We start from the raw sequence: 14,335 nt of genomic DNA, 5'->3' as shown, positions 1-14,335 counted from the left end.
GTCTGCACACAGGGATGAAGATCCCAGGCTGTGGTCCCCAGACAGCTTCCCTGCCACTGAGGTTAATGATTTAATCCCCAGGGACTCCCATCTGCTCCTGCATTGTCCCTGTGTCATCCCGGCCATGAGCAGCCGAATGAAACTGGAATCCAATCCTGCTGCAGAGCAAAGGTGGCACCCAGGGGGACACAGCCAGGCCACTGTGCTTGGAGAGGGAACCACAGGGCCAGAGCCAGCTGACAATTCCCACCTTGGGATGGTTTCAGATCTTCCCTCAGTGCCAGGAGCTGCTGGAGCTCATTAGGCAGCAGAGCAGCCCGGCTGGGTTATTGATGGCCCCCAATTAGAGATGCAGAACGGAGTCAATTAGTGCCTGCAGGTGCTCCTGGAACACAGGATCCTCATGGATGGCAGCTGGAATTGCAGCACTGTCACCAGAGTGTCACCAGAGCCACCACAGAGACCCCCGAGCACAGAGCTGGACAAGAACAGATCCATCCCTGCCCACGTGGATGATCCCTTTTCCCTAAAAACTCCCAGCCCCGCGTCCCTGATCCCAAAGGCTGATCCTGGTCACCCAGCAGCTCCTGCTGTGTCACGTCCAGGATGATTTTCCAGCTCCTCTCGTCCTTCCCTGCGCCACGAGACACAGAAAGCTCCCCCCCACAGCAAGTGTCCCTGTCCTGCAGGCCTCATCAGCACCCAGCTCACGTCTCCCACAGGATCCAGCCACCCTCAGAGCTAAAAATACTCCTTGCACAGGATTAATCTGAGCTGGGTTTGACACCGAGTCCGATTCCACAAACAACAGCTCGACGAGAGGCATCGATTTCTTCCCAAGACAAGGGGCTGGGGGGGTGGAGGATGCAGCAGATGGAGGGCAAAAAAATTTGGGGAGGATTTGAGGCATGAGGAGGTTCATTCACAGCCTTGGTTGTGGGATTCAGGATTCCTCAAGGACTGGGTGTAAAGCTCAAATGAATCCCTCAAACACCCTCCACTTATTGAGTCACCTCCAAGTATTCACCACAAATTCCCCCTTTGGAATCTCACTCCGTGTGAGCTATCCCTAATATTAACCCAAAGCAGTGTTTTCGTGGAATAATGGAATGGTTTGGGTTGGGAAGGACCCCCTGCCATGGGCAGGGACACCTTCCACCATCCCAGGTTGCTCCAACACAGCTTTGGACACTTCCAGGAATGGGGGAGCCACAGTTTCTCTGGGTGAGTTTTAATGGATTTAACTTTCCTTTTACAGGAATAGAAAAACCCCAGAAAATCCCCCCCAGAAAAATCAGGCTTTCCACGAGAAGCCTGGCCAGCCGAGGGCCAGCCAGCACCGCTGCCCCCCTGCCAGAGGCCAGCCCGGATTATTCTGTAATAGAAGCAGCCACCCTGGATAAGGGAATGATTCCCGATTCCCTGCGAGGCTGATCCAGCCGCTGTCCCACATTCCCGGGGCTGAACATCCTACAGAGCTCTTGTTGTGCAAGGCGACAAACACAAAGGGGCTGGCAGGGCTCCCGCTACGCCTCCTCCTCCTCCTCCTCCTCGGGGAATCAGCTGCACATCCGCCAGAATTCCCGGCTCCAGCAGCCCCTCCGCCCGGCTTTTCATGAATGAGGATGAGCAAACCTCCGCCAGCTCGGCGAAGGCAAGAGCTGGGAAACAGCTGCACGGAATAAATCCCTCCCCGAGATGATTTGCGGCTCATCCAAGGAGCATCGCGCCTTGGGAAGGGGTTCTTTTCTCTCCTTCTTTTGCAGCGGGCTGCAAAAAGGGAAACGCCAGGGAGAGCTGTTTGTGAGCTCTCGTTGGGTGTGAATCACCGTCAATGAGAGAGAGAGAGCCGCTCTCACCTGGCTTCTGCCAAAAAGCGAGGTGGGAAGTGATGCCGAGCGCCTCCAGCCCGAGGGAGCTGCGCATCCATGGGGCAGGAGCCGAGCCCAGGCAGGCAGAGCTGCCCCTGGAGAGGCAAAACCTTCCCAGGATGGTCAAACCCTGGCATTTCTGAACACGAGGAAATGAATCCAGCGCCTCTCCACAGCCGGAGCATCCCAAAATTTTAGGGGCAGCAAGCTGTCCCTGAGCTGTGAGAGGGAATTTGGCACTTCCCAAAGCAGAGGGGAGTGTGGCTCCTGCCTGGGGCTGAGTGGGTTTTCCCTGCTAGGAAAAAAAATAAAAAGGAGCAGTGGGTGCTTAAAGTCAGTGAGAAGAGACTGCTCCTCTGTCAGGAAAACAGGATTGTGGAGATTCCAATGGGATCGGGGAGATCCCCTCTGGAAAACCATTGCCAGCAGAGCAAGGGGATGGATGGGGATGGACACCTTGGCTTTAGCTCGTTTCACCTGGCAGGAAAGGAAACAGGGGCACTTCCCAGCCTGTGCATGGGCACCAGGAATGCCCCTGGTGGAAAATGAAGTACCAGTGGCTCTGGGAACCCCAGGACCCAGAAGAGAAAAATCCCAGAAGAGAAAAATCCCAGGAAATCAGGCTTTCCATGAGCAGCTCCCTGAAGCAGCCTGGCCAGCTGAGTGCCAGCATCGCTGCTGCCTCCCTGCCTGGCAAACCCGAGCATCACAGCCCTGGGCACCACACAGCTCCTTCCAGAGCGGGATGAACCCCAAAGATGGATCCATCACCCCTCCAACAGCACTCCCAGAACTCAAACTCCTCCGGCTCTGCCTCAGCACTGCACAAGCAGCGAGCTGCTATCAACGATCCCTTTTCACTGATAAAAAATCTCAGTGATCCCTGGGATGGGAGCAGAAGGCTCCAGCCCCCCGAGGCACTCAGAGCCGCTCCCTCCCTGCCTGGTTCCTCCTGGCCAGAGCCCAAAATCCCCCGCAGGCTGCTCCAGGAGCGGCTCCGCAGTGCAGAGGCTGCTGCCCAGCAGAGCAGCCAAGCGGAGCCACCCCGGGGTCCCCGCCGTGTCCCTCCCGGGTGTCGCCAGCCTGCTGTACCCGATGCGCTCCTGCTCCATCTCCTCCATCTTCTCGGCGCGGGCGATCACCCGGTTGATGATTTCCTTCTCCTCGTCCGTCAGCTCCTCGCCCTTGCGCTGCCGCTCGGGCTGTGCCGCCCATCCCGCCGGGAGCCTGCGGGGACAGCGGGGACAGGGATCCAGACACGGATCCAGCCCACACCTGGATGTGTCCAGGCGCCGAAACACAAACCCAGCCCAGCTACCCAAGCTCCAGATCCCAGACCCAGCCCAGCTCCCCATCCTGCAAACCCAGCCCAGCTCCCCATCCTGCAAACCCACCCCTGGCTGTGCCCAGGTGCCAAAACACAAACCCAGCCCAGCTCCCCATCCTCCAGATTCAGCTCACCTCCCCATCCTCCAAACCCCAAAATCAGCATTGCTCCCCATCCTACAAACTCCAAACCCAGCCCACCTCCCCATCCTCCAGACCCTAAACTCACTCCACCTCCCCATCCCTCCAAATCCCAAAATCAGCCCTGCTCTCCCATCCTCCAGACCCAAACCCAGCTCACCTCCCCATCCTCCAAATCCCAAAATCAGCCCTGCTCTCCCATCCCCCAGACCTAAACCCAGCTCACCTCTCCATCCTCCAGACCCTAAAATCAGCCCACCTCCCCATCCTCCAAACCCCAAATCCACCTCCCCGTCCTCCAGATCCCATCCAGCCTGCAATGAGCCGGCACCCACAGCTGGGAGCTCTGATCTCCATTTTTAGGGGCTTTCATATGGAAATGTTGGTTTCATACAGAGGGAAAACCCCTTTTCAGAGCCATTCCCATTATTTCCACATTTCCTTTGGAGCATCTTTCCTTTCCTGGAACACCAGTGCTGGCAGCCACGGGACTGGGGTGGTTCTGCAGGAGTGGGTGGCTTTTTTTTGGGAACACTTCTCCAAACATGGGAGTGTTTGTCCCTCTAACACCATTCCCAAAGATCCTCTCTCCCTCCCAGCCTGGGTGTCAGGCAGTGCTAACCTGGTGACAGGGACACGTCTGCCACTCAGGGGTGCAAAAGGCAAACATTCCTCACCTCCCTGCTCGTCCACAGACCTTTCCTGGCTCTTTTCCTCTCTGGATTAACAGACCCACATGGCCTTGAGCCTTAAGTTCATTAAAATCCTTAGTGCGACACTTCCCAAATTTAATTTTTTTTTTTTTTTACATGCAAACCCAGTTTTTTTCCTGACTATCAAAGCAGCAGGAAAAGAGGAATAAGTGAAAAATAAAAGATACTTACTGCTCCTTCTCGCTGCTGGGAAGCACAGGGAGGGAGAGGGAACAAGGATTAGGTGAGAGCAGGGATGAGGAGAGCCCAGCCAGTGACAGTCCCCAACTCCTGGTCCCTCCCCATGGAGCCCCAATGCCCCCAAAGAGCAACCCCAAACCTCCAGGCACCAAACCCAGCCCCCATCCTGCTCCAGAGTGGACATGGCATCACCTTGCAGGGTGCCAGGACAGAGGGACAGCTCCATGTCCCTGCACACCCCGGCTCTGTCCCCTCCACCCTGCTCAATATCACAGACGTCTTTTATGAAAAATCCTTTTCTTTAGGATTTTTTTCCTCCTGAGAAGCTGAGAGGCCTCAAGAACAGAATGTGAACAATGGTTATCTGCTGCTGTGGAATGCAACAGGTGCATCTGTGATTGGTCTCATGTTGGTTCTAATTAATGGCCGATCACAGTCAGCTGGCTCAGACAGAGAGGCGAGCCACAAACCTTTGTTATCATTCTTGGCTTTTCTATTCTCAGCCAGCCTTCTGATGAAACCCTTTATTCTATTCTTTTAGTATAGTTTTAATGTAACATATATCATAAAATAATAAATCAAGCCTTCTGAAACATGGAGTCAGATCCTCATCTCTTCCCTCATCCTCAGACCCCTGTGAACACGCTCACAGCTCAGGGAGCAAACCCAGCAAAACGCCCCCATGCCACAGCACTGAACCAACTCCTGGTGTCCCCACCCTCGCTGGGAGTGTCCCTGCTGTCACCTGGCTCGGAGGGACATGGTCCTGTCACTGGGGCACATCCACCGGTCAGAGGAGCCGCCCAGCACCGCGTCGGTCATCGCCGGCCACACCAGAGCCTGGGGACAGCAGTGCCCTGCTGGCTGTCACCAACCCGGCGCTGCAGGGACTTCAGACACTCTGCTGCCAGGGGCCAGCGAGGGAATGGAGCTCCCAGCCAGGCTGTAGGGAAAAAACAGCAAAAAATATCCCTGAAAATCATGCTGGGAAAGGATTTGTTTGTGGGATTGTAAGGGGGTTTGGAGCAGGAATGTCACTTGAGTCTGGGTGTTGAGAGCTTCCAGTCACCTCCTTCCCATGAGGGCAGCACAGCCTGGATGTAATTAATGAATGCCCAACCTCACATTAATTATGAGGCTTCAGAGCCAGGAGGGAAGAGGGGGATCCATTTCGGAGAAACAGCTGCAAACGAGGAAACTTTCTCCCCAGATTCCAGCATTCCTCACTGTCCTTTCCCACACCACCCTCTGGAAAAAAAAAAAACAAAAAAAAAAAAAACCAAAAAAAACCAAAACATCAAAACAACACCTTTTTTTCCCTCTAGAAAAACAAAACCTCCTCCTTTCCCATTTTGGTTTTACTGAAGTTTTTTGCCAAGTAGATCCAGGAGGGAAAACACAGCACCAGGACTCAAACAGGAGTATCTGTCCACTCCTCCCCAAAGGCTCATCCAGAGAGGGTTCTCCAAACCCTTCTCCTTAAAATCCCAATGGATGTCGAATCCACAGCCTGACTGTTGCTTTATTCCAATTTTTGGAGGGGTTTTGCCCCTCCACCCACTGCTCCTACTCACTGCAGGGGGATGGGGATGGATGGATCCATTCATCCATCATCTCTTCTGAGGGAAAAGCAAGGATTTGATAGATTTGCCTGCAGCAGAGCTAAAAAACTCACAAAAAACCAGACATGGACAATGAGGCTGCTCCCAGCCCATGGAAAATTTTCCTTCCCATCCTGCTGCCCTGGGATGATGCTGCCTTGGATTCCTCCCTGCCTGGAAGAGACCTCTCAGTTCCCCTCATCCCACCAGATCCTAAAATCAGCATCCCAGCAGGACCAGAGCTCTGCCCACACTGGTAAAATGAACCTTTGTAGGGCACAAAGCAACTCCAGCAAAACTCCAGCAGAGAAATTTGGGGGATTATACCAAGGAAATGAGGGAAAACGGGAGCTTGCAAAAACTGTTCCAGCTCCAAGCCAGGAAAAAACACCCAACACCCAAAAAGGGAAAAAATGCTCTGCAGGTTCCTCATCACTCCCTGAGGAGTTGTGGAGGCTTGAGGCTCACCTTGGCTCCATGGAAAACTTGGGGGATGCAAAAAAAGTATTTTTGGAAAAGCAGGAGAAGCGAAGCACGTGGGTAATTATTGCTCTGCTGGTTCACACAGCGCCTGTTCCCGTGCCAGAGCAGGAGGCTCCAATTAACAAGGTCACTTAACGAAGGAAATTGTTCATTTAAGTCCCCACCACCACCTCCAGAACCCGCACTGCAGCACAGAATTCCTGCTGGGAATGAAACATCCCAGGGTGGGCAGAGATTGAGCAGGGAGCAGGGGCAGCACCGCGGTGCCAGCACCCAATTTTGGGGGGATGCAGGAGGAAAAGGGGAACTGTCCCCTTTGTCACATTTTGGAGAGATGCAGGTGGGAAAGGGGAACGGTCCCATTTTTGGGGGGATGCAGGAGGGAAAGGGGAATTCTCCCATTTTTTGGGGAATGCAGGTGGGAAAGAGGAACTGTCCCATTTTGGGGAGACGCAGGTGGGAAAGGGACTGTCCAGTTTTTGGGGAGATGCAGGTGGGAAAGGGGAATTCTCCCATTTTTTGGGGAATGCAGGTGGGAAAGGGGAATTCTCCCATTTGTCCCATTTTGGGGAGATGCAGGTGGGAAAGGGACTCTCCTGTTTTTGGGGAGATGCAGGTGGGAAAGGAACTCTCCTGTTTTTGGGGAGATGCAGGTTGAAAGGAATTGTCCCAAGGTCACCAATGTCCACCCCAACCCTGCAACAGGGGGAAAGAGTGGAAAATCCCTGTTTTTTCCTAGCCAAGAAGGATCAGGAAGGAAAACTCTTTAGCCCAACTGGAACTTTGTGCTCATAAGAGCGAGGCCAGGAGCGTTCTGTTCTGCTTTTGCTGCTCCTGGAGGAATACACAATCCCTTTCTCCACCTATAAATAATAGATTTGGAAAAATCTACTTTGCATTACTTCCAGCAACTACCCCCGCTTGCCCTAATGCTTCTTCCAGCATTTTTAGCACATGGGAAAGAACAAAACAACAGCTCAGGGTGGCTCTTCCCCCCTCCCCTGCCAAACCCTGGCTCCTGAGCAGCAGGATGTGGCCATCCAAGCGGGGATCGATGGGATGCAGCAGCGTTTCCTTAATGAAATGGAAATATCCCAAACCTAGCAGGGTGCCAAGACCTTCCAGGGCTCGGCTGACCCCGAGGGGTCCCGGATCTGCTGCCCTGGTGTGGGAGGGGATGGCAGGAGGTGCCTCACGCCGAGGTTTTCCGAGGGATGCTGGCAGCTCCCGCCGGCGCCAGCGTGGCACGTCCTGGGCAGAGCCAGGAATAGCAGTGAGGTCTTAATTTGTGGCCTTGAGGAAGGGCCACATGACTCCAATCATGCAGCTCCATTGCTGCTGTGTGACAGAGCCCCCGGACTCGGCCGTGCTTTGGTAAAAGGGGATTGAATGCCTCCCGTGGATCCCTCTCGCTGCCAGCACCCAGAACCTGGCAGGGGCAGTGTGAGGGCTCGGCAGGTCCCACTCACCCTGCAGCAGCTGTGGGAGGGCTGGGAAGGCAGGGGGACGTCCATGGAATGAGCCCATCCCACCCCATGGAGCTGCAGGGCACAGAACCACCCACAGCTGGGCACCTGCAGGGAGCCCAGCGTCCCCGAGGAGCCACCTGGGAATGCCAAACCGGGGGGGAAGAGGGAAAATCCCACCTTTCCCACGCTGCCAGGGTGAGGGTGAGGTTTGTGCAGCCAGCTCCACGCTTGCCAGCCGATGCCTGCAGAGATTGTCTCCAGCAGCAGACACTGACACAGGCAACCTATTTCTCCCTCCAGCCTCCTGAGCTCTGCAATGCAGCTTTCTTAAATATTGAATAAGTCTGCTGCTCTCACCACCTGCCAGTGCCAATGATGAGGTAATTTTTCCATTGACAATGTGATTAATCCGGGTGGAAAAATGCAGATTTTGGGGCATCGTCCGCTCACCTGGGACACGGAGCAGCAGCCAGACCCCAACCAACCAAGCCAAGCTGCTGCTCTGCTGCCAGGTGGGAGATTATTGGGTGTCCTCGGCAAGGAGGAGGTTTGGAAGTGGGATGGATCCAAACTGATTCTCTGTTGGGATGGCGGGGTTTGCACGTTGGTGTCAGAGTGGGTTTATGATCCACAGCTGGAGCCAGGGGTGGAAAAATTGGGGATGAGGATGGAATTGATTAATGGGGCTCAATTTGGGGGTGACAAGGACCCACCCAGATGAGCAGATGCCAAAGCTGGAATTGTCTCCCCAGCACTCAGGGCACACATCCCAAAACACCAAGGTGGGCTGGAAACACTTCCCAGCTCCTGGAGACATTTCCAGCCATCTCCAGAGTCCACCAGCACCAGATCCTGCCCTGCTCCATGCCTGGCACCCAGGAAGGGCTGCAAACCACAGGGAATTCCAGATGCTGCCCAGACACCTGGCACAGACACCACACCCCACATCCAGGCTCGTCCTTTCCCAGGAAAAGGAGTTTTCCCACTGCCCACCCCTCACCATTCCCTGTGGAACGCCCTCATGGCTGCAGGGACAGGCAGCAGGTCCCCACTGTCCTCTGCTCCAAGCAGGGTTTGGCACTGCTGGATTTACCTAATATTTGGGAAATATTCCCCAAAATAGCTGCAGGAGCAGCTGTGGAACACTGCAGGGGGATCAGCAGGGAGGGGTAGGAGGGCAGCCCAGCCATAGAGGGTCCCACACACCCAAACTCCCTCAAACCCCAAAATTCCAGCATTGGTGTCATCATGTGCAAATTCTTGTAGAAAGTTTGGGCAAAATTGGGCAGTCTGCCCACAGATGGTGCTCAGGGAGCAGCCCACAGGCCAGGCTCTGCTGTAAAAGCAGCAGGGAAGGAGGGAGGCAGAGCTCAGCTGGCTGGAGCTGCTGGGAATGGAGCTCCTCCCAGACACCTGGGCAAGGGACAGGACAGTCCCAGAGGTGCCACAGGCATGGCAGCACACCCCGTGTGTCCCCACATCAATCAGACCCTCGATTGTCCCACGGGAGCTGAGGGCTCCTGGGGATGCAGCTTTTGGGAGAGACCCAGAGCCACAGCCCTGGGCTCACCTCATCCTTGAGCTCCACACCAAACCCTGGCAGGGAACCCCACAACTCCCCTGCTCAGCGTGCTGCTAATGAGTTAATTAAAGCTCAGTGTGACAGCCTCAGCCCACAGGTGACGGTGAGGGAGCAGAGACAGGAAAAGCAAAGCGATGCCTCCAGCGCCCTCCGGTTAAATCCACACCACAGCCTCTGGGAGTCTTGGGCAGCACCAACTCCTTGTGGCTTGGCTGATGGCACTGCTGCCTCCAAACCCCCACGAGGTGCTGAGAACTGCCTTTATTCCTCGCCCCCTGAATTCCCAGCTCATCCTCCAGACAAAGCCTCGTCCCAAAGGCAGCTGAGCAGCAGCTCAGTCAATTTTGTTTAAGCAGCACGTTGACATTTCCTCCAGCAGCTCCCTCTCAAACCAAACACTGTTAGGATGCTGTCACAAGGATTTACTCCCCTTGATTAATTACAGGAAAGACAACGGCAAAAAAAAAAAAAAAATTAAAAATGAAATAAATAACCCACTGCTGGGTGTATCCACCTCACCCGGGCAGATCCAGGTGAGCTCTGAGCCCACCCGGTGCTGCCATCGCTCCTCAGGAGCTGCTTAGCAACGGGAAGATCCCTGCAGGGCTCGGGCACGGCGAGCTGGCATCGCACCCTCCGTGCCAGGGACAGGGAGAGTGGCCAGAGCCGCCAGAATTCCAGCAGGGACCCTGGGGCAGCGACAGGACCAGCCCTGGGGAAAGGCTGGGAAGATCCAGGTGAGCTCGGGGGTGGCGGCAGGCGCAGGAGGGTGACAGTGCCCGGCAGGGGTGGCGCAGGGCTGCGGTGTCACCCGCAGGAGCCTCAGCGGGGCTGGGCTGTGGGGAGGGGTCCCACTGCTGGGGGGGACCCCTGAGCACCGCAATGTCGCCGTCCCCAAGGGCCACGGGCAGGGAGGAGCACAAAGCCACCAGCCCGGGACACTCCGGGCTCCCGGTTCATCCCGTTCTCCCGGTTCATCCCCGTTCTCTCCTCCCCACACCCCACTCCGTACCTGGGTTCACGGAGCCCCCATCACGGCACCCCAGATCCACAGAGCTGCATCCAAACCTGCCGGGGATGGAGAAGGGAATGGCTGCCCCTATCAGTGACCCTTTATCAGCCACACAGCCCCACCGCAGCCAGGGAATCGCTGCCCCTGACCCTTTATCAGCCAGCACAGCCCCACTGCAGCCAAGGAATCGCTGCCCCTATCACTGACCCTTTATCAGCCAGCACGGCCACTCCCCGGCCTGGGGAAGGCGGGCAATTCATCAGCCCGGCCTGGGCGAGCCGAGCCCCCTCCCTTCCTTCCTTCCCTCCCTTCCTCCTTCCCAGCCCTTTTGGGCTCGGCTGGGAGCACCTGGAGCGGTTCATTACCATCAGCGCTAATTAGCGGTGACTGCAGTGACAGCGTCACCGGGCTGCGGAGGGCACCGAGCCGGGGCTGGCCCGGGGGTCACCGCTGCTGTGGCGACACGGGGGACACGGGGGACAAGGAGCGGTGCCATGCCCACCACGGGTCCCTCCAAACTTGAGCACAGAGCCGGGTGAGACCCCGCATCATCCCGCAGCAGTTTCCCACCCTTCACCCTTTCCAAAACCGGGAATGTTTCACCCCACGCAGAGCCCTCAGTGGGCTCCGGGCTGTCACCCTCGCTGGCAAAGGGGCATCCACAGCAAAAAATAAAACCTTTGCCACGGCCAGGAGAGCAAAGAGAAGTGTGTGAAGGAGCAGGGAGAGGAGCTGGAGCCGGCACCGAGCAGGGCTGGCATTCCCTGCATGCCCACCCTGCAGGTGACACTCAGGGCTGTGGGGCTGGCATTCCCTGCATGCCCACCCTGCAGGTGACACTCAGGGCTGTGGGGCTGGCATTCCCCGCATGCCCACCCTGCAGTGACACTCAGGGCTGTGGGGCTGGCATGCCCACCCTGCAGGTGACACTCAGGGCTGTGGGGCTGGCATGCCCACCCTGCAGTGACACTCAGGGCTGTGGGGATGGCATGCCCACCCTGCAGGTGACACTCAGGGCTGTGGGGATGGCATGCCCACCCTGCAGGTGACACTCAGGGCTGTGGGGCTGGCATTCCCTGCATGCCCACCCTGCAGGTGACACTCAGGGCTGTGGGGCTGGCATTCCCTGCATGCCCACCCTGCAGGTGGACACTCAGGGCTGTGGGGCTGGCATGTCCACCCTGCAGGTGACACTCAGGGCTGTGGGGCTGGCATTCCCCGGGTCCCCACCTGCAGGTGACACTCAGGGCTGTGGGGCTGGCATTCCCCGCATGCCCACCCTGCAGGTGACACTCAGGGCTGTGGGGCTGGCATGTCCACCCTGCAGGTGACACTCAGGGCTGTGGGGCTGGCATGTCCACCCTGCAGGTGACACTCAGGGCTGTGGGGCTGGCATTCCCCGCATGCCCACCCTGCAGGTGACACCCAGGGCTGTGGGGCTGGCATTCCCTTAATCCCCACCCTGCAGGCGACACCAGCAGCTCCCACCGCATCGCCCAGCGCTGCCCGAGGCTCTGCGGCGCTCCCGGTGCCGCGGGATGCCCGGCCCGGCGCCCACGGGATGCGACAGCGACTCCCGGTGCCGCGAGTGGGGCTGAGCGCTCCCCACGGAAAGGCTGAGCGGGTCTGAGTCAGCCTCGCAGCTCGCCGGATCCCTCCCGGATGAGTGATGCATCATCAAACAGAGCCCAGTGTCACAACATTAACAATATTTATTTTCAGGCTTAAGCTGCAGCCTGGGCTTTTGATACCAGTAATTAAAGCAAATGGTTCATCTGTTCTCGTCTCTGCATCCCTGGAGCCAACTGGCCGCGTTTGGAAGCTTTATCTGTTAATTTTGATTTTTGTTTTTTGGTTTTTTTTTTTTTTCCTTGTAACCTCATGGGAAGAGGGGGATCAGGCTGATCCACACACATTCCCAGGATCCCGGGAGCAGCGTGGCATGGCCCGAGCCCCGAGCAGAGCCACGGCCGGGGCAGCCGCCTTTGCTCAGAGCAGGGAAACCAAGGAGCGTTCATCACCACACAAAGACAAATTGCTGCTCCAGCCTATAACCAGAATTATTAGAAAGACACCAGCAAAGCGACACAATCAGGTGCCTTTTCTGGAAGAACGCATCGCTGGGAGCGACAGCTTCCAGCAGCCTCAGCCTCATTCCCGAGGAGGTTTTGCCTCCTGGCTACTCCAGAAAGGTTTTTGGTGCCGTTTGCATCACTCGGGTCCATCCTGGGAAAGGAGCAGCACCTGCCACAGCCCGCGGGCCACCCTGATGCCCCTGCAGAGCCCCGACAGGGAGCAGAGCCCCCCAAAATGTCCCAGCAGCAGCGTCAGGGCTCTCCCCCCATCCCCTCACTGCCAGGATTCTGGGATAAGGGGCTCAGCCTTGGTGCCACCGCCGGGCACGCTCCGGGAACGGGGGAAAAACCCCAATTTTGGGGGCTTCAACCCCCGCAAATGCCCAACGCGCCTCAAAGTTGCCCGCACACTGCCCGGACGAGCCGCAGCACCCAGAGCCTCGCCCCACCCGCTCCCAGGGGCGCTGCCACCCCCACACCCCGCCGGGGACCCCTCCGGCCGCTGCCACCCCCGGCGGTGTCACCCCCGCCCGCCCCGCGCTCCGGGATGCCGCAACTTTCCCCGGGCCGGGTTGCGGGGCTCGGAGCACCCCCGGAGCAGCGCCCCGAGCCCCAGAGCCGCATCCCCATCCCCGTCCCTGCGGTACCTCCGGAGATGCCCCCGCGCTGCGGCGATGGGGGAGCCCCGATCCCCCCTTACCTGGGCCGGGCTCCCGGGTTTGGGGGTCCCGGGGGTGCCGGGTTTTGGGGGGTCCCGGCGCTGCGGGGCCGCTCCCCGCGCTCGGCCGCGCTGGCGCTGCGCGGCTCCGGCTCCAGCACTGCGGAGGGCGCGGGGAGGGGACACGGGAGGGGACACGGGAGGGGACACGGCCGGGGCCGCCCCCAGGAGCCGCCCCCCGCCCAGGCGCAGCCGCTCGGCCCCTTCTGGCACTGCCCCCCGGCCTGGGGGGACAGCGGGACCCCCTGCGCTCGCCCTCTCCTCCAGCCCATCCCCTCCCTGTGTTTTCCATTCGTTCTGCTCCACAACCCTCTCCCACCCTCATCTTCCATCCCCCTTTCATCCCATCCCATCCCATCCCATCCCCTCCCAGGTGAGCCCCCTTCCCCTGCAGAGCCACCCCCAGCCCTGGGGTCCCAGAGCCCCTGGAGCAGGTCCAGAGGGACACAAAGAAGGTCCCAAGGCTGGGAAAGCTGGGAATGTTCACCTGGAGAGGAGAAGGCTCCAGGGAGAGCTCAGAGCCCCTTCCAGTGCCTCAAGGGGATCCAGGAGAGCTGGAGAGGGATTGGGACGAGGGATGGAGTGACAGGACACAGGGAGTGGCTTCCCACTGCCAAAATGGATGGATGGATGGGATATTGGGAAGGAATTCCTCCCTGTGAGGCACAGGGTGCCCAGAGAAGCTGTGGCTGCTCCTGGATCCCTGAAGTGCCCAAGGCCAGGTTGGACAGAGCTTGGAGCACCCTGGGATGGTGGAAGGAGTCCCTGCCCATGGAGGGGTGGAACGGGATGAGCTTTAAGATCCCACAGTCTCCTCATCTGCAGCATCCCCCAAAAGCTGTGGGAATTGCTGCCCCTCCCAGATTCCTGCAGATCCCACAGCCTGGCAGCCCTTCCCAAATCCCAGAGACCCCCTGAGCCCCAGGACCACGCTGCCTCTGGCCAAGACCTCGGGGGAGCAAAGTTCCTCATTCCTCCAGCTGCATTTCACCACTTTCCCCATAAAAGGTTTTTTTCCCCAGCTGCAATTAAACCTCCCTCGTGGAAACCCTGCTTTTGGGGGGATGTAAACAGAAATCCCTGGAGAGAGAAATCCTTGAAGGATGGAGCTTTTCCCTGCCTTCAGCCAGGCAAGGATTGCAGCACTGAAGGCTGAGTGTTGAT

At 57.8% G+C, this 14,335-nt stretch overlaps 1 protein-coding gene across 5 annotated transcripts in view; it reads right to left on the bottom strand.

The window, feature by feature from the left end:
- The window catches only part of RPH3A (rabphilin 3A), a 33,461-nt gene extending 20,190 nt beyond the window's left edge, over positions 1-13,271 (bottom strand). For 4 of the 5 annotated variants that reach the window (XM_058036863.1, XM_058036865.1, XM_058036866.1 and 1 more), the window contains exons 1-4: positions 13,154-13,271; positions 4,977-5,174; positions 4,223-4,237; positions 2,964-3,098 (exon numbers count right to left, since the gene is read on the bottom strand). In XM_058036863.1, coding sequence (XP_057892846.1) covers positions 2,964-3,098; positions 4,223-4,237; positions 4,977-5,053 — 227 coding nt within the window. In that variant the 5' untranslated portion in view covers positions 5,054-5,174; positions 13,154-13,271. Of the gene's footprint in view, positions 1-2,963; positions 3,099-4,222; positions 4,238-4,976; positions 5,175-10,378; positions 10,435-13,153 lie in introns of all 5 variants that reach the window. The other variant, XM_058036864.1, reaches the window with a different exon arrangement.
- Positions 13,272-14,335: the final 1,064 nt, after the last annotated feature.

Source organism: Melospiza georgiana, chromosome 18, assembly GCF_028018845.1.
Source record: "Melospiza georgiana isolate bMelGeo1 chromosome 18, bMelGeo1.pri, whole genome shotgun sequence".
Taxonomy (NCBI): domain Eukaryota; kingdom Metazoa; phylum Chordata; class Aves; order Passeriformes; family Passerellidae; genus Melospiza; species Melospiza georgiana.
This window is presented reverse-complemented; position numbering and strand designations above follow the sequence as displayed.